At 34.2% G+C, this 19782-nt stretch overlaps 1 protein-coding gene, 1 long non-coding RNA gene and 1 pseudogene across 3 annotated transcripts; 2 read left to right on the forward strand and 1 right to left on the reverse strand.

Moving 5' to 3' along the window:
- Positions 1-222: 222 nt before the first annotated feature.
- Positions 223-3353, reverse strand: LOC137021116 (uncharacterized). The gene is made up of 6 exons (XR_010895278.1): positions 3304-3353; positions 2973-3060; positions 2411-2475; positions 2144-2297; positions 942-1018; positions 223-791 (listed from the first exon to the last, which is right to left on the reverse strand). It is a non-coding gene; the product is annotated as an uncharacterized lncRNA (long non-coding RNA).
- Positions 3354-5005: 1652 nt separating this feature from the next.
- On the forward strand, positions 5006-6971 carry LOC137021868 (opioid growth factor receptor-like protein 1; annotated as a pseudogene).
- Positions 6972-8169: 1198 nt separating this feature from the next.
- cep15 (centrosomal protein 15) lies at positions 8170-14200 on the forward strand. Of its 2 annotated transcripts, XM_067387334.1 has the most exons (5): positions 8170-8372; positions 8507-8630; positions 10249-10317; positions 10678-10752; positions 14091-14200. In XM_067387334.1, the coding sequence occupies exons 1-5, from the start codon at positions 8320-8322 to the stop codon at positions 14133-14135; spliced, it is 366 nt and encodes a 121-aa protein (XP_067243435.1). In that variant the 5' UTR covers positions 8170-8319; the 3' UTR covers positions 14136-14200. The 2 variants fall into 2 exon arrangements, with proteins under 2 accessions (XP_067243435.1, XP_067243434.1); XM_067387333.1 differs by lacking the exon at positions 14091-14200 and having other exon boundaries at positions 10678-10905.
- Positions 14201-19782: the final 5582 nt, after the last annotated feature.

Genomic DNA, 19782 nt, shown 5'->3' on the forward strand with positions numbered 1-19782 from the left:
CCTATTCTTAAAGTTTTCTAGCACATTTGTCAAATTAGAGGTGCCATATATTGTTTTTTGAGCTAGCAGGGCCCGTTATCATGCCAGGTACTACTGTAGATGAGTCAATATGCTTCTAAATTACACTTTTATGAACGATAATAATTTCTTACCAAATCATGACTTCAAAGATTCAAAATCATGTACTAAATGCTTACTGAAAAACAAAATACATTACACTTTCAAAACCTTTTAATTTATTTCTTTCAGCAGCAAATAAACTCACATTATACTCCCCTTTTATACACATACAAAATAATGCAACAAGCTTGAAATATGTACATTTTTGAAGACAATAGTCCTGTTTTTACATACTGAGTTATGCTCTGAAGTCCTGCAGTTTCTTTTTTGTCCTTCGGGATTTCAAAAAAAATATAGAAACTGGAACTTAAACCATAAGAAAGGGAGCAAGAGAGAGTATTGACTCCAAAAGTCTACTCACAGATTGAGTTGTACACTCATTTTACAGTGCCTGGAAGTCCGACTGCATACTTCAATTTCAAAACAACATACTTCAAAAAGGTCAGTGTCTTTTTCAGTCCTTTAGGGCACTGGATTGGATTCGATTCCAAACGCAAAATATACACATAGGAGGAGGCCCAGTGCCATCAAGATGTCCTCACTCTACTCTGTGATTAACTGGCCATCCAACGTGAACAAAATGTGGTCATACTGCATGAGATGATCCTCCCGCAGGCTTTAGGCACTATCTTAGGTGTTGGGATGACAGGAGGGCTGGTCTGAGCATGGCCCTGGAGAAGAGGGGATAATAGCATTAACCATCTTCACATATTTATTTGAAAGGCAAACCTTATAAGCTAAATTATAACAAAATGTGCAATAAGTGTCGTGCTTTGATTAGATTGTGCTTCACACACTGTAGTCAACTGTTCATGGCTCACCTCAATGTCAAACAGCAACCCCAGGTCCACCTTGAACAGTGCAGGCAAGAGGAGAACAGCTGCTTCCAACTGTAGGCCTTTAAACAAAATAACATCATTAGGTTAACATAAACATGGGGTATGCTTTTACCCAATACTTTTTTGTTTTGCTTTTTAAACATTCATTACTGTGTGTAAAGCCCAAAGTATACTTCGTATTTTATGCGTATGCTTTTACTGAACTCAAAACAAATTAAGATCTTTTTGATGAAGTCTGAGAGGTTTCTGTTCCTCCAATGATGAGGATGAGTAATTAATGACAGAATTTTCATTTTTGGGTAAACTAATCCTTTAAAGGTGATTACCCTTGCACAAATCAAAGCAATTCTCAAACAACACAACTGGATATTCATACAACTTCACATTTTGTACGAGACATACACTAGAGCTGCAGGATTCTGGATGAAATGAGAATCATGATTTTTTTGGTTTCAAATAGAGATCGCAATTCTCCCACGATTCTAAATAGACAACTAAAAATAACATTTATTTTACTAGTTCTAGCAAAATATTAATAGCTGGACTCTAATTGCCGGAAAATGTTTAATTTGAATGAATTATTTTTAAAAAAATGGTTTTGAATATATTAATGGCTCATTAATAAATACTTGTTTCACTACTGGATGAATCAGGGTTTAACCTTATCCAATATATTGAATGAATGATTCAATGACAATGTCACTGGTTGCCACCTAGTGGCTTAACAAGGTAATTTATATACAACAGTTATTTGAAGCACCATGTTAGTTTCGATTTTCTCTATTTTGATCGCTATCTGATGTCCAGTGTTTATATCCTAACTGTAAACTTTTGTCTTATTACTTATGTGATAATTTTAATATTTGTGAAAGAAATCAAATAACCAAATCCTTGAATAACTACAGTGTGGTTCAAAACTGCTGTTTCTGGATCAGTGGCAGCATGAACACCGAATGTTCCGGTAGGATTTTTGTCAAAGGTTTAACAGACGCAGGCGAATCATTGTCATTAATAAAGTAGGATCGCATGGGTGTTTGAATCGAGATTGCGACCTTTCTACGATAAATTGTGCAGCTCTAACATATACATACAAAGTAAATCAAAGGGGTTTCGGACAAGCCAGGTTGATTTTTCTTTAGAGTGTACGGCATTGGAACCGGAAGCCCTAAAATGCTATGTCATACCTAGAAGCAGGGCACAAGCTGATGTAACTGAAGTAAGTTGATTCAAAACTTTAACTCCCTCAATGTCAGCAGATGGTTCATGAAGTTCTCCCCCTCCTTCCAAATAATGAACATTGCCATGGTGAGCTGCTCCTCAATCATCTGTCTGGTTATCCTAATAGTAAACATAAAAAAAAACAAATTCGGTCACCTTTTGCTAGCATAACTACAAAATACACAAATTTAGACTTATTTTTCTGAAAATAAACCAAAATAGAATATTCTTACGTTCAACTCAGAAAGTACTCCTTGATGAGGTCTTCAGGACTTTCTCTCAGGTGAATGTTTTCAGCCTGTGATAAAGCAATTGTGATTAATTTTCTTAATTAAAAAAAAAGCACAATAATCTGTAATAGGAAATCAAATTTTTGCAGATATGCAATAGCAAAGGACAAGAAAAAGAAAATAATTCATATTAATGAATGGCCAAATTTGCAATTAATATATTTATGGACAATACCAGCAACACTTGTGGCATTGAGGGATCAAATAAATAAATACATAAATAAAAAGGAGCTAAAAAAAAAAAAAAATCAATTCTTTATTTTTCCAATGCGTTTCAGCGCACAGGCCTTCGTCAGTGCTAAAATACTATAGATTTGCAATTAAGAAATGCATCTGAATCAGTCATTGGTTTCATTTAAAATTATGAATTTATAATATATAATTATAAGTCTGAAAATAAGACATGCATCAATTAATAAATTAGCTTTACACCCTAATATATTTAATCATTCTTGATTAAAGGGATATTTCACGAAAAATGAAAGCTAGCTGTTAATTTACTTACCATCAGGCCATCCAAGTTGACTTTTTTTCTTCAGTAGAACAGTAAAGATTTTTAGCTGGAACTGTGATTAATTTAATGTCAATGGCTACTGTCAAAAAAAAAAAAAAAAATTAATACAAAACAACAAGAAAAAAAGTCGCATGCATTTGAGATGGCATAAGAGGGAGTTGATGAATGTTTTGGAATGGATAATTCTTAGTCTAAAGTTTGTTAATGAGGATGACATTCAAGTCAATAGACCACATTAGATGGATTTTATTCAAACATGTCAAACATTGGTAATTCATATTATCTATTAACAATTATAGCCGTTTTTATAGAAATTACTTACCATGTAAAGTTATTGCAAAGTGTCCTTAGTCGTCAAACATTGAGGAGCTTTGGATCCTAAAAGGGGGAGGGGAATCAGTGTTTATAAATGGAAAAAAAAAACTTGTTTGCTGCAGTACAAGTAATTAATTAGTAGTGTAAATACTCAGCCATTTCATTCTACTAAAAAAAACACCTCGCGCTAGTCAAATGAAGTAACGTTAAGCCTTAAATATGTCTTTACTCACACACTTTCTTCGTCATTTTGGTCGAACAAATCAGAGCTAACGTGAAAAAGACAAATAAAAGAACTGACAAACATTTCTTTAAAAACCTAAACTCAATAATTGTAATGCGAGGATCCCCTCAGCCTCGACTCGAGCGTCTCTCCCGCTCCCCACGCACTTCCTGCCCGCATCATTTCAAATAGCACGCGCTGCTTACACGGTAAAGGAGACGTTTCTTTTAAAAATTATTTAGAGACATATTTACATGGTCCAAACACTACAACAATACATTTCTATAGAATAAAACGAGTAATGCAACATCTTGTATAGAATAGAAATATTCAATTAGCGCTAACCTTTATAACGTTACTGCAGGCCGCGAAAATTCAAAAATTCGGTTAGTTACGATTTCGTTAGTATTCATGTTCACAAACAACGCTAATTAACTCTAAACCGCTAAAACACATGTTCAACCTTTGCATTTTCGAGTATATTAATTAAAACATTTCCAACCTACCTTATTTCATCCGAGTCCAGGGGAAAGAAAATGGCGGCCGAGCAGAAAACTCCAGAAAGTCACTTGAGTCATGACGTCAGAAAAAAAAACCGTCTGTCACGGGGTCCTTAAAGAGAAATTATCCTTTGGCCGAAAGTGAGATATTTGAGCAGTTGAGTGTAGCCTACTATAATATTGAGAGCAATTCGCAGAAAGACGAAGTAATCAGACTCAAATAGTTATAGCAATCCAACTTACACCCATATTCACTAACAGTGTAGAGGGGCTTGGGGACAAAAAGGTTGAGAACCAGGTTATGTTTAGAAAATACACTGTAATTTAATGTTGTTTTTAATCCTTTCCCCAACTAAACTAAGAGAATAAGAGAGTTAGAGAACCTTTAAAGAACTATACAGAGGCTTAACAGGTTCTTTGTATGGCAGTGGTGCTATATATAGCACCTTAACCACAGCAAGGAACCGCTGAAGAACCCCTGAAGAACCATACAGGTGCTTTACTGGTTCTTTATAAGGTAGCGGTGCTATATAGCACCTTAACCACCCCAAAGAACCACTGAAGAACCGCTGAAGAACCATTTTTTTTTAGAGTGTATATATATATATATATATATATAAGACTAAAGCTATATATATATATATATATATATATATATATATATATATATATATATATATATATATATATATATATATATATATATATGCAGTGCCCTCCACAATTATTGGCACACTTAGTAATTATGAGCAAAGGCGGCTATGAAAATAAATCGAAATTGTTTATCCTTTTGATCTTTAATTAAAAAAAATCACAAAATTATAACCTTTCATTGGAGGAAAATAATTGAAAGTGGGGGGAAAATAACATTATGAAATAATTGTTTTTCTCCAAAACACATTGGCCACAATTATTGGCACCCTTTTATTCAATACTTTTTGTAAACCTCCTTTTGCCGTGATAACAGCTCTGAGTCATCTACTATAATGCCTGATGAGTTTGGAGAACACCTGACAATAGATCAGAGACCGTTCCTTCATGCAGAATCTCTCCAGATCCTTCAGATTCCAGCTCCATGTTGGTGCTTCTTCTCTTCGGTTCACTCATTTTCTTTAGGTTTCATGTCAGGGGACTGGGAAGACCATGGCAGAAGCTTCATTTTGTGCTCAGTGACACATTTTTGTGTTGGTTTTGATGTTTGTTTTGGATCATTGTCCTGATGGAAGATCCAACCATGGCCCATTATTGGATTTTCAGCAGAAGCGGTCAGGTTTCGATTTTTTATCTGTTGGTATTTGATAGAATCCATGATACCATGTATCTGAACAAGATGTCCAGGACCTCTAGCAACACAATAGGCCCACAACATTAAAGATCCAGCAATATATTTAACCATGGGCATGGGGTACTTTTTATCCATGTGTGCACCAAACCCATCTGGGGGGTTTGCTGACAAAAAGTTCTTTTTTTAGTTTCATCTGACCATAGAAGCCATTCCCGTTTGAAGTTCCAGTCGTGTCTGACAATGAATATGCTGGAGATTGTTTTTTGATGAGTGAGGAGGATTTTTATTGAAACCCTCCCAAACAACTTTTGGTGATATAGGTGCTGTTAGGCTTTCTGACCCAGAGACTCAACTAATTTCTGCAATTCTCCAGCTATGATCCTTGGAGAGTCTATGGCCACTTAAACTCTCCTCCACACCATGCATCAGGACGATTTAGACGCAAGTCCTCTGCGTTCTTTCTATAGTAAAATTATTACACTATTTATTTTTATTTATACAATTCAATTTACATTCAAAGAAAGCATGTCTTTTTACAAATGACCTTTGTGCAGATGTTCACATTGATGAATTTCACCAGCAGTGGTGGGGTGAATATGAGAGGCTGGAAATGGTTCTGATCCAATGGTTAGATCATGTTACAATTCATCCATATAGCTCTAGTTCAATCTATTTTAATTATTATGCAAGCGTTTTGAATGACCATCATTCAACAAACCATTTCAAATCTTTGCAGGTTGTTTCCATTATAAGATCCAGGGAGAAATCGGAGTGCACATAAACTCACAAAATATGCTATATTTGATGTGCATAAAAGTCTAAATTAATTTGTTCATATAAAATCCCTTCATGATACTTGGATAAATCTGCTTTATTATGGGTTAGATTTACAATGTCTTGCAAATGTTCATTATAAATGGATAGACAAAAATGATGAGAAATGTATTAAAACATGTCTTCATTTGTGTTTCCAAGGCTTATGAGTTTGGATCATCATGAGTGAATGATGACAGGATGTTCATCTCCCTATTAAGTATTTATCTGACAGGAATTTTCATATTTTGGAAGAAACATCAGTCTCAGTTTAGAAGCTAGTTAAGGCATTTAGAAACATAGATGGTTCACCAAAGTAAATTAATCTCTATTTTTTCCCCAGCTTTTCCATAAAGATCAACAAGCAATGTGTAAATCGGTGGAATCATATAAGCTCACATTGGATTTTCACGGCATACGTTTGGTCGATGAATCAACAGGAGATGTGGAACGTGCCCCTAATTGGAAGGATCGCTTTAGAAACCTGAACAGGTTTTTACGGTCATGCTGTTTTTCCTTTTTGTTGAATTTTATTGATGTTGTTTCAATACTTCTAGGCATTTCCAGTGGTCAGAATCTCTTTCTTTGATTTTGCATATATTCACACTACAACCTGCACATCACGCGTATTCTGAAGTGTTTGGGGACTCTAGGATTGAAGCCAGGCCCCACTGGTCAGGTTCTTCCTCCATGAAACTCTTGTGAAAGGACAACTTCAAAGTCTGAAAAAATGTGTGTTTGATTACTTTATGCTTGCTGTATTGGACAAGTCAGAGAGACGAGAGCTGGTTAGATTTTCTTTTAAGCATTTCAAGGGACAAAATAAAGGGAAAATGAAACAAGGGAATGAATGAACTAATAGAATGTATGCCTTGGGTATAAGTTGCTTTGGATAAAAGTGTCTGCCAAATGCATAAATGTAATGTAAATTTAAAAACAATGAAAGCATGGGAAAACAAGATGAAAAGATGATTGTTGAAGGTGGTGATGTTAATATAACAACAGCTACATCACCAAGCATATCTTATGGTGCTGCTGATATCTCAATATGATTGCAACTTAGTCTACACTATGAATATTACCACCAGTAAAAGTTAATGAATTTGTGGCTAGTTACTTTATGAGAGAAAAATCAGTCTGTGGGATTAAAAATAGTTCTAGCTACAAATCTGCAAAATCTGCAGCTCACATAAAGTGGACTTTTTTGGTCCAGTGTGATTAAATAGTTAACAGTCCCCATTAAAATAAACAAGACTAAACAAACATCTCAGTCGAACATTTATAGAAGACGTGTTTCCATGTCTCCAGCTGATCTTTGACTTTGACTTTCCCTGGGTATCTGGGTAGTTTTTTAACTATGAGTTGTTAAAAGCTATTCACGTGACAAGAGTTTGTCTGATAAAAGAGAACAGAGATAACTGTAACACTTTTTTTTTTTTCATTTATTCAATTGGTGTGTGTAAAAATGACCAGAAGTGCTCAAAGGCAACCATGGTTATAAAAAAATGTGATGAATTTAACTGTAAATCAAATACATAATAATGTGAATTTATATGTTTATTAAACATTAGACACATTCTCAATTTATGAAACACGTTAATAGTGAACTCTGATTATGTATAGAGCAAAACAAGTTGATAGTGAAAATACAGTTAAATAAATAGCCTACAATATTTTAAAATTGTTGTTTGTTTTACTATTGTTGCTTAGATATAAGGCGGTTCAGATCTATTTCCAGTGTATTAACTTCTTTATTGATTGTGATTTTATTCACAAAAGACAAACACTTAAAGATAAACTGTAAAATTGCTCGAATTATTTGCTTTTAGTTCGCTTTTAAGTTAAGACTGACAAATAAAGCAAATGAATCATTAAAGGCTGAACCAAATTTAAATAATTTAATCATTTTAAAAGAACCAAAACCACTGTAAAGCCTAAGCTGTCCATTTAAAGAAATATCAACAGACTCTTCCCAACAGTAGATGGCGCACTTGTGCTAATCTAGTCTCACGAGCAGTCATTTCCGCACACATTGTCGTTGGTATGGTTACGCCAGGCTTTGCATTCAGATAGTATGGTCGCAGAAACACAGCTGAGGATGTTATGACAACGTGAGGGTTTCGATAGCACGTAGTAGCAACATTTCTTTAGATAAAGTTGACAGAGTTTGGGATTCTTTTTTATGTCTTTGAAACTACATTAATGTCCTCTTATACACACGAAGAGTTAGAACTCAGCCAGAAACATGAAGATATGTGAGTTCTTTCAGTTTGTTCTTGAGAATAGAGCTGTAGTTATCGGTTAAAACGTCTCTCACAGTCATAATTTTCATCATTCATTCCTTGTTATGAAACTGTACGGCTTAATGAATATAATTTTTCTCATGTAGACTGGGAAAAAGAGCATTACTGCTGCAGCAGATGGAAGCGCACTATGAACAGCAGAAGGCTAAGAAGAAACAGAAGTGTCTGATGTCTCAAGCAGCGAAGGAGAGGAATGCTCAGATCCTTAAGGTTGTCTGTATTATAGGCTACATATACTGTATTTATATGATAATGCAGTATTCCAAACAAGCTGCCTCACAGACTTAAAGGTGCCATAGAATAAAAAATTGATTATACCTTGGCATAGTTAAATAACAAGAGTTCAGTACATGGAAATGACATACAGTGAGTCTCAAACACCATTGTTTCCTCCTTCTTATATAAATCTCATTTGTTTAAAAGACTTCTGAAGAACAGGTGAATCTCAACATAATACCGACTGTTACGTAACGGATCATTAATATGTATGCCCCATATATTTGCATATGCCAGCTCTTGTTCAAGGCATTAGACAAGTTCAGCCAGCTGAATCATCAGACTAGGTAAGCAAACAAGAACAATAGCAAAAAATGGCAGATGGAGCAATAATAACTGACATGATCCATGATAACATTATATTTTTAGTGATATTTGTAAACTGTCTTTCTAAATGTTTCATTAGCATGTTGCTAATTTACTGTTAAATGTGTTTAAAGTTACCATCGTTTCTTACTGTATTCATGGAGACAAGAGCCGTCGCTATTTTCATTATTAAACACTTGCAGTCTTTATAATTCATAAGCACAACTTCATTTTTTATAAATCTCTCCAACAGTGTAGCATTAGCCGTTAGCCACAGATCAAAGCCTCAAATTCATTCAGAATCAAATGTAAACATCCAAATAAATACAATACTCACATAATCCGATGTATGCATGCAGTATGCATGACAAACACTTTGTAAAGATCCATTTTGAGGGTTATATTAGCTGTGTAAACTTTGTTTATGCAGTGATAGAGTCGAGAGCTCGGAAGGGGGCGGAGAGCATGAGCAATTAAAGGGGCCGCAGCCTGAATCGGCACATTTCTAATTATGCCCCAAAATAGGCAGTAAAAAAATTAATAAAAAAAAATCTATGGGGTATTTTGAGCTGAAACTTCACAGACACATTCAGGGGACACCTTAGACTTATAAAAAAACATTCGATGGCACCTTTAAAGCTCTATTATAGTACAGTCAAAGATTTATTTTCAATTAATTACTACATACTGATGGTATGAAGATATGGAACTCCTGAGTCATTTCTGTTAAGGATTACATTTTCTCATTCCATCATAGAATGGATACAAAATGTCTTAATATATTGCATAAAATATTGAAAACTCACAATTTTTTATAAATGTATAAAATTCAATAACTTTAGTTTTAACTTTCCATCCTGCTCATCTTTTGTATATTGTTTTTTTCTGAGAAAATAACGAAAAAAAAAGAACATGAGTAAGTATTATCAATTATTATTAGTACTGATTGATTACTTTTGTTATGCTTTGCTGTATTAGTTGGTTTGTCTTGCTCTAAAACATGACATCCTGTAAATATTGCATCAAAAATATGGAAATATTCTGTGTTACACTGTTAATTTTATACCGTTTTTTTTTTTAGAAATACTGTCTTAAATCGCAGCATATGCATATTTGCTTTTAAAAGTTCCAGAATTCAGATGTTATTGCATAACATGAAAGACCCTCCTAACATCCTAGCCCAGAGAGACTAAATTGTTTCTGGATGTTTAAATTGTTTATATTTGTGTTTGTATTTCTGTTTTAGGATCTACAGAATGCTGAAAAAAATCTACAAACCAGACAGCTCCTTCACCCGGATATTATCAACCTTGAGGTATTTGACTAGCTTACATCCTTACTTTATGACTCATTAAATAAAATTGTTGCTCAGTGTTTAAGCAGGTTATAGTAAATGTTCCAATTGAAGTACTTTTTTTGCATGTCTAGATGATGCCAACAGCATCTTTCCCAGAGCAACTGTGTGCCCATCAGGGCAGTCATAATGAATTGAAAAGTGGCAGTAAAGTGAATAGAATGTGTGATTTTTTTATACAACAAGACAGCTGCTGTAGTTTAAATGCAGATGCCAGCATGAAATATTTTACCTACACAAGATATAAGAATTAATGCAGACGTAAAATTTATGAATTATCTACTCCTTTAATTATGTTGCTCTTTTGTTGTCCTGTCATAGACCCGTTATTGGGCCTCAGTTGAAAGGAAACTGCCAGAATGGGAGCAGTATTTGCTTGGGAAAGGACAGCCGCCGGTGAGTGAGACTGGGAGATTGCTTAGGCAGCAGAGACCGAAAACTAGGCAACAAGATGCCTCACCTCCACAATGCAGGGGTAAACCCCCTCGACCCAAACCTAAATCAGCTATCTGATGCGTGGAGCTTATCTAAATTAATCATTAGATTAGAAAGTGGTGTATATATATATATATATATATATATATATATATATATATATATATATATATATATATATATATATATATATATATATATATATATATATATATTGTATGCATGTATGTGTGTGTGTATATACACTACCAGTCAAAAGTTTGGAAACATTACTATTTTTAATGTTTTTGAACGAAGTCTCTTATGCTCATTAAGGCTGTATTTATTTCATAATAAATACAGAAAAAAAGCAATAATATTGTGAAATATTATTACAATTTAAAATTATGGTTTTCTATTTTAATATACTTTAAAATATAATTTAATTCTGTAATGCAAAGCTGATTTTTCAGCATCATTACTCCAGTCTTCAGTGTCACATGATCCTTCAGAAATCATTCTAATATGCTGATTTGATACTCAGTTATTATCAGTGTTGGAAACATTAATATTTTTTTGGAACCTGTGATACTTTTTTCAGGATTCATTGATAAATAAAAGGTTAAAAAGAACAGCATTTATTCAAAATATAAATCTTTTCTAACTAGATAAATCTTTACTATCACTTTTGATCAATTTAACACATCCGTGCTGAATAATTGTATTAATTTCTTTCAAAGAAAGAAAAAAGAAAGAAAAAAAATTACTGACCCCAAACTTTTGAACGGTAGTGTATATTGTTACAAAATATTTCTATTTTAAATAAATGCTGATATTTTTTACATTTTTGTTCATAAAAAGAATCTTATAAAAGTATCACAGGTTATAAATGAATAACTGTTTCCAACATTGATAATAAATCAGCATATTAGAATGATTTCTGAAGGATCATGTGACACTGAAGACTGGAGTAATGATGCTGAAAAATCAGCTTTGCATCACAGAAATAAATTATATTTTAAAGTATATTAAAATAGAAAACCATAATTTTAAATTGTAATAATATTTCACAATATTATTGTTTTTTTCTGTATTTATTATGAAATAAATGCAGCCTTAATGAGCATAAGAGACTTCAATCAAAAACAAAAATAGTAATGTTTCCAAACTTTTGACTGGTAGAGTATATATATATATATATATATATATATATATATATATATATATATATATATATATATATATATATATATATATATATATATATATATATATATATATATATATATATATATATATATATATATTAGTGATTTTTTTTGTTATATAAGCCTATATCACACACACACACACATATATGCATACATACATATATATATATATATATATATATATATATATATATATATATATATATATATATATATATATATATATATATTTATATATGGGGTAACATGGTGAAGACGTGGTTGAATAACTGATGATAGACAAAGCAGAATCCCAGTAAAAGAGATTTATCTGAAAGCTAAAATTATTCTTGTATACAGGCATATGAATACTTACAAATTGAATTGCCCATATTTTAATTGAAGATACTGTATGTCACAATAGAAACACTGTGAAATTAAATTAGGTTTATCCAATAGGTTTTAATTAAAGCAAAATGTCTAAAATGTACATCTAATTCATGGAAATATTATATAATAGCCCTATTAATTACAATAAGTATTAAATTTAAAAATAATATTAGCAACATGCCATTTGGGCCTTCTGTGTCTAATTTTATCTTTCCACTTCAAAATAAAAACTATTACTTTTACTCCACAAATCCTAAAACACTGATGTGTCCACAGATTTCTCATTAACAAATAGACACAAAAAAACTTTGATATTTAACATAATACAGTGTCATGGATTTTCCAGGGACACAAAATTAGATCAGTTAACTGTTTCGGCTGACTAAATCTCACAAATGTTGATGTGGCGCGTTTGTGGTCATCTTGCCCCATGTTACCCTATGCAAATACAAAATAAATGTGTTTTTAGACGCATTTATTCTGTGCTGTAGTCTTAAGATTTTTTTTAATTCAATGTACATCCACATGGGGGCGACACTGACTACACTTTCTGTAACAATGCCACTGTATAACAATGTAATCAATCAGTTGTAAATATTAGCTGTGATTTTTAATAAACTATGCAATTAACTCATACAACAATGCATCTTTAACTATTATTATATATTTTTGCCACACATTTTACTTTATTATTATTGTGATAGATAACTCAAAAGGTATTTTTGAAGTATAAATTATTTTAATTTTATTAAAAAAAAAAAATTGTCCATATAGTTTGTCAAATAATTAATATGTTTTTTAAGAAAATACCCCCCATTTCCCTCCAAATGTATATGTAATGGAAGCGTATCCAAGTTGCATTAGGCATTGGTGAGCATTAGTGTCCTCGAAAACATTTTCTGAAGTCCAGCTTAAACCTAAACTCTTGCAATCATTGCTGCACTGTCTCAAGATGCACATTTGCAAATTTGTGCAGGGTGCTTTTGAATGTTGCCCTAAACCCCAAAGCCTCCTACCTGAACCCTCAGCAGCAATGAGGTCATGACTGCCATTACACAAAGCCTCTCTGAGCACCTCGACTGTCCACACGTAATTGCTATTGTATTGTCTGCCTGTTGAAAGGTTAGCCACTTAAGGTTGACCATAGGCTTGTTTTTTGTATAGTGGTTTAACATATTTAGACTGGTGGTTTTGCGAATCCAGGTCTAAAACTAGCTCCAAATGTTGCCAATAGTCAGGGCCGATATATCCTGTCAATCAAAAGAGGTGCTTTGTGTAAGGAAAATGCTAAGAAACCAGTTTGATGTTCAATATTAATAGTAATTATATGAATTTATAACATTCAGAAAGTTAAGACATATTAATTTAATCTCCAGAATTGAGTTAATGTGTGTTAAAATTAATTTGAGTAATGTGTTTGTTTATAACTGATACCAGTTACTCTGAAACAGGTTGATGAAATGGAGAATAAAGTTTTTGCATTTTTTATTTTTTTTTTTTAAATATAATAATTAAGAATGATTAATTATTAATTATAATGAAATTATCGTCAATTTAAGTAGGTATAAAAGGCAGAACCCCCAAACTATCGTTATCAGTATCGATAGATATCACTCTGAATTATCGTCTGTCAGTATCGGTGGAGAAATTTAGTATCGGTGCATCTCTAATGTGTGTATATATACTTTGAGTGCTTCAACGATCACTCTTTTCTTTTCCTCATACTGTTTCACTGTCTAGTCTATCATCCCTCCATGGAGGGAGAGATTGCAGACCGTGACCTAGCCTAATTGGATGATCAAACCAGTTCAGGGTGACACAGAGTGGCGGCTTGACAAACGCGATCATCTGGATGGTCAGGGTTGAAGTGGTGGTGGTTGGCAGCTGCCCTTCCTCCTCAGCTGGGACTCCTGCCCCTGAGGTCAGGGCACCAGTCGAGGCTTCCAAATTGGCGGGGGGGTTCAGTTGGCTGCGGAGGGGTGGAGGATTCTGGTTGTGGGTGGAGGGCAAGACAGCAAATTATCTAAAAGGGTTTTGAAGAGCACGATCTGGAGCCCTTCCAAATGACTAGTTCTGCATTATGTATTCTAATGGGGAAAGCCCTGAGGTGGTTTGGCTACGGACACCACTGCCAACTGAGGCTGTCAGAGCTCAGGCACAGGCCAAGGCCAAATGTTGTAGATCAGCTCCGGGCTTCAGTCACCTGTCCATCAGCCAGATCTCCAGAACATTATCATAAGATGGTAGAACAAAGTTGTTTATTACTGAATATCTTGTCTTAAAAAAAAAAAAAAAATGTTAGTTGCTGTCACGATCGACGTCTCAGTTGAAACAAGAAAGCATAATTATGTTGCGTGGATTTTGCATGAATTTTTCTGTTTAAAATATATAATGACATTTTTGAGTATAATCTTCAATAATTAGATCTTTGAAACAGTATAAATATTTTAAATTCTCCTTAGCAGAACAAGTTCGTCTTCCATCAGAAACATACCGCCCATTGCTCCCAAAGGAGCTTTTCACAACTAAAGATCTTTGTCAATGTAGTGCACTTAAACACGAATAGCTTTTGCTCAGGAGCCTGTTGGGGAATTTTCTCCATTCTTGAAACTATTATTCCAGCACTAGTGCTGGTCATAAGGGGACTCCTGTTGTGTTTTTGTTCTGGCTAACTTATACGTCATTCTGTTTTGTATTGATTTTGAGTTTCAGCATTGTTATTTTCCTCCTTACCTCGCTGGAACCCGTTAATCCGAGTGCTCAAAACATCCACTCCATCCCAACATTTGTTGTAGTAGTTTATGAGTGCATGTGTGTGTGTTGTCACACAAATATGCTAAATATATTTAGTTTTATATGGATTTGAGTATATTCTGATCGGAAATCCACCTAGGCTGGGCGTAAAATCACAGCCTAAAGGATCAGTCAGTGACACATCGCTTTATATATAAAATCCCCTGCATTCTAACTTGGTGTATTGAAGAGAATACCAGCTTATCAGCAGGGTTTTTGGTCTGAGTTAATTAAGACCCATCCATTGGGATACAGGGAGTGGAGATTGTCCTGAAAGGGCATCCTAGGTCAAAAGATTAGCACCGGACATCCCAGATTTGCTGATCCTGCCAAACAATGAGACTGATTTCAGGTCACTCCTCTATAGAAGCAATACAGCAATTTAAACAGATAACTATTGGAGAGCTTTAGATTTCATTTAGCAGCTTCCTTTGGCTCATATCCCTTATTTCCTAACACAATTCATCACTTGCATTCATATTTATGTAATGAGGCATTGAGATTGTTGAATGTGGAACAGATTGTTTTGAGGTCAGACCTTCGTGTCTTTTAAGACATTGTGGGTAAAGAGTTGGACGAGGGGACAGAAGGTCCCCTTCAGCTGCGTGGCCTGAAGCCCTCAAGACTGCTTCTGAATGGAGGTCATACCCGAGACTGACATTGATGTAATTCCGGCGAGGCAGAGTCCCGGCGCTCCGCTACCATGCGGCTGCCTCGACACCTTAAAGCAATAAAGCTCCTTCTCTGAGCGTGCCCTTGACGAGCAGGCCGAACGCATGCAGCGAAGGGGCACCGCTGCCTGCCACTCACAGTCCTGCGTTGGTAATGTCTGATCCCACTCATTTAGGAATGGGGAATGTGAACACACAAAGCTTGTTTCCATGTGTACATCCATTTGTAAACTAGGATCTCTGGAATTATTACAACAGAGAAATCTAGTTTAAAATTTGTGACACATTCTTTGTATTTAGTTGATTGACAAGAGTCTTTACATTTATATTGTTGAAAGGCATTTATTTATTTATTTTTTACAAAAATGTGTGGTGTTACCAATTAAAAAAATTGCCTTGTTTATTTGTTAAAAGTTTTTGAATTACACTTTTCAAGGTAAATATATTTTACAAAAATCATGATTTTGTTCAGTCATGAATATAAAAGTATATGTTATAAAAGTATATGTTACATATGTATATGTAATATAAAGTAATGTGACTCCATTTGACCTAAACTGTGAAAAATACTGAAATAAATAATCACAACTTAAATGTCGTAATTAAAATAATTAATAATTAACAAAACTTAAAAGTAAGTGCTTGTGCTGCTTTACATTTTTAATTTCAGTCAATTTGGATATATCTATAAAAAACGCTAAATTTTAAGTTGTGATAACTAATTGCAACAATCATTTTTACAGTACATGCCTTTTCATTAAAAGGTCAAAATATGTGATGATTTTTCTAGTGACTCTAGTGAGTATGCTATCAGTGTTATTTATTTATATGGTTTTCTTGTCACATGACAACAAAATGGCTTCTTGCATGTTTGTTACACCACTTTGATTTAGCTTATAAAACATTTTCAAATAGGCTATTCATATATATTTTAGGACAAAGGGCTTCATTATTACTTTTTTAAAGAAATAATAATAAAATATTTTTCCTTGAATTTTCAATTTGTATTTTTTTAACTTTATTTTTATTTTGAGAGACTTTCTTTTTTTTCCCCCCAGTAATTAAAAACTCGTTCATAAAAGAATGTGTATTTAGGCCATTTTTTTTTTAGGCTAAATTGTAGCTATAATTGCCCGATTGCGCAAAACATTGCAGAACTGTGAGGCAGGTACTTTTGTTTAATAAATATATGCGAATGCCTTCATTTTTACATGTCATCTCAGTTATTCATTGAATGAATTTTCACAGCCTGTGAAACTGGATTAAACAACATATTGTCAGGTTGACCTCCTTTATCATCATCTTCTTGGAAATAAATACGTGTACGGAACACCATGCGGTCGCTTGGCTGCGTCCATCTTTTCAACACCGTTCCGCAGGAACGGATCCAAAGAGCGCGCGCCTGACGCTCATTAACTTTCCCCTTGGCGCGCTACAATGCGCCTCGCGAGCGCTTTGTGCCAAGAAGCAATGCTTCTCTTAACAAGTACTACAACTAGCCCGCTCTTCTCCAACTGGGAGAGAAATTGCTTTCCAAAACGATGGAAGGAGGACGGTTTAATTAGAATTTCATTTGAGCTAAACTGAGAGAAACGATGTAGTTAACATTTGGTAGACTTAATTGGGACCTTTTCTTCCTCGCCCCCTTAAAAATGCGGACGCTACCCCCGTTAATCTTCCATTTACAATCAATTGAGTTGACCAAACAAAAGTCTGGGTCTTTTTTTTCTTCCTGTCTCAGTCGAGCTTTTGTCGCTTGTAAATGCCTCAATTTCGGCTGATCTCTGTCGTGTACATGCTCTGCGCTGTTGACAGTTCATTAATGCGCTCTTGTCCCTATAATCCCTCTCGCCGCGTTACATGTGCATGCAGTAATGAGCTCCGTTGTCAATTAACATGTTTCTAGAAGCAAAGCTGGTTGCTCAGATGTTTGAGAGGTAAGTGCAGAAAAAGGCCAACGAGACTGCCTTTAGGTTGTTTTCTTCCCTGCAATCTTTTTTAGGCACTAGGCAAGATAGGCAGCTTTGCACAAAAGGGATTTTTTTTATACCTCACACAAACATGTCTTTTGGTGAGACCCGCCCACACTGGTTTTTTCCCAGACCTCTTCACCACCAGAAATCCTCTCATCTTTTAGTTCATTTTTCTGCGTTTATATTGTGCTTAAACAATCCATTCTCACAGCACAGCAAATCAACGCATTCAAAATGTCAACCCACCGAATCAAATAAAGTTGAACTCCTGCCTTAAAATCAAATTAGCAGTGATAAGTTTAATTTTTAGATCAATTTGAATGTAATTACTGGTGAATAAAATCGAGCCGATACTAAAAACTTGTCGAAATTACAACTGAATAGAATATAATAGTTCTTGCACTTTGCTCTGTGACTTGTTTCTCTTTTGAATTAATATGTTCAGTATTCTTTTTTTTTTCTTTTTTTTTTTTTGCTTAAATTCTTAATCTTCTTAATAATTATTTTACTAGCCATTTTAGCTTTTTCTCTATTTGCTTCGCCCAAGAAAATTTATATTATTCAGTAAATGCGCATTATAACAAATGCAGACTATATCAAATGTATTCCAGGTTGTTAAGCTCTCAAGAATCGATTATGACTCTTGGAACACATAGTGATTTATGTTTAAAAAAATCACACATTTATTCCACATTGGACGACATTCGAATGCAGCTGAATGAAAAGAAGACACGTCTGTTCAAACACATTTTCGAACCGTGCCTCTGAGGAGGTGAATAGGCCATTCAACTAGTAATATTAGTCTTCCTTGTGGTCCCAAGACGTGGGCATAATTGCTAATTGGGCTGTAATTGGGAGAGTGAGATTTGGGATCACGCGCTTGTCTCTCATCAGAATTTCTGTTAGCGTATAAGGATAATATTGTTCCAGGATCCGTGCTCGGAATACATTATTGTTTATTATAGCGGCGGTGATGAGGAGAAGTGGGAAAAGTGTAGTCCATTTTCCACCTACTGATGAACACGACTCGATGCGCTGAAGCTTCCCCTGAGGCTCTTTAGTTGATTAACGTAATAGGCTTTCAAGAGTCCATGTTTTATCTGATAATTTGAGCCATTAAACTGAAGTCAAGTGTACGGTCAGAGAGGCAGAGCCGTGTATCAAATGTCTGAGTGAAACCACAGGCTTTGAACTCCACCAGACATGTCATTATGAGTTTGAAATTTAACTGTGCACTGAATGGCTACAGGCGATAGATCGATATTATATTTGATAGATGAACGAGTCTTGATTGTCCCTTGATTTTATTAAAACGACACAAATTATACAATTAATTTACCAGACAGTGGCTAATATAGTCTACTTAAAAAGTGGCAGTTTATATTTTACTTATAAAGACGAATTTTATGCAAAAGTAAATCTTTAGTCACTGTTTTTAGCTTGTAGCTAATTCTTTTAAAATAGGCTAGCACAACTCTGAATTAAGCCTATACATTTTCAAATGACCTTAAAATAAAATGTGCTGATCCTAAATCATAAAAATATGAGAAACCCCCAAAATGAAGCAATTAAGATTCATGTTAAACAAACAGATGGTGAATTCAGGTAATTTTTCTAGGCTATATAAAAATAAAGCCGACATTAATGTATTTAGGATTTTATTTTTTAGCATTTGCTTTACTGCGTCAACAATTGTCAACAAATTTACAAATTTATCAAACATTTCTTTTTACACATAGGTTGCATTTGTTTATAAAACGCTTTTATTTAATCTAGTCTACAAATAATTGCTTGACAGCCCCGTATGGCAGTGGTTTCGTTAAATAATATTTTATTCTGTTTTATGTACAATTCCTGGATGATGTGATGATTTTCTCCCGTCCTGTTCTTCTTCGTTCATGTCGGTGGAAGATGTTAAAGCACCACACACATACACACACACAAAAAAAATGCGGTTCATCAATTGTCCAAGTTCAGTCGAAAATTGCTCGCGTC

Source organism: Chanodichthys erythropterus, chromosome 6, assembly GCF_024489055.1.
Source record: "Chanodichthys erythropterus isolate Z2021 chromosome 6, ASM2448905v1, whole genome shotgun sequence".
Lineage (NCBI taxonomy): Eukaryota > Metazoa > Chordata > Actinopteri > Cypriniformes > Xenocyprididae > Chanodichthys > Chanodichthys erythropterus.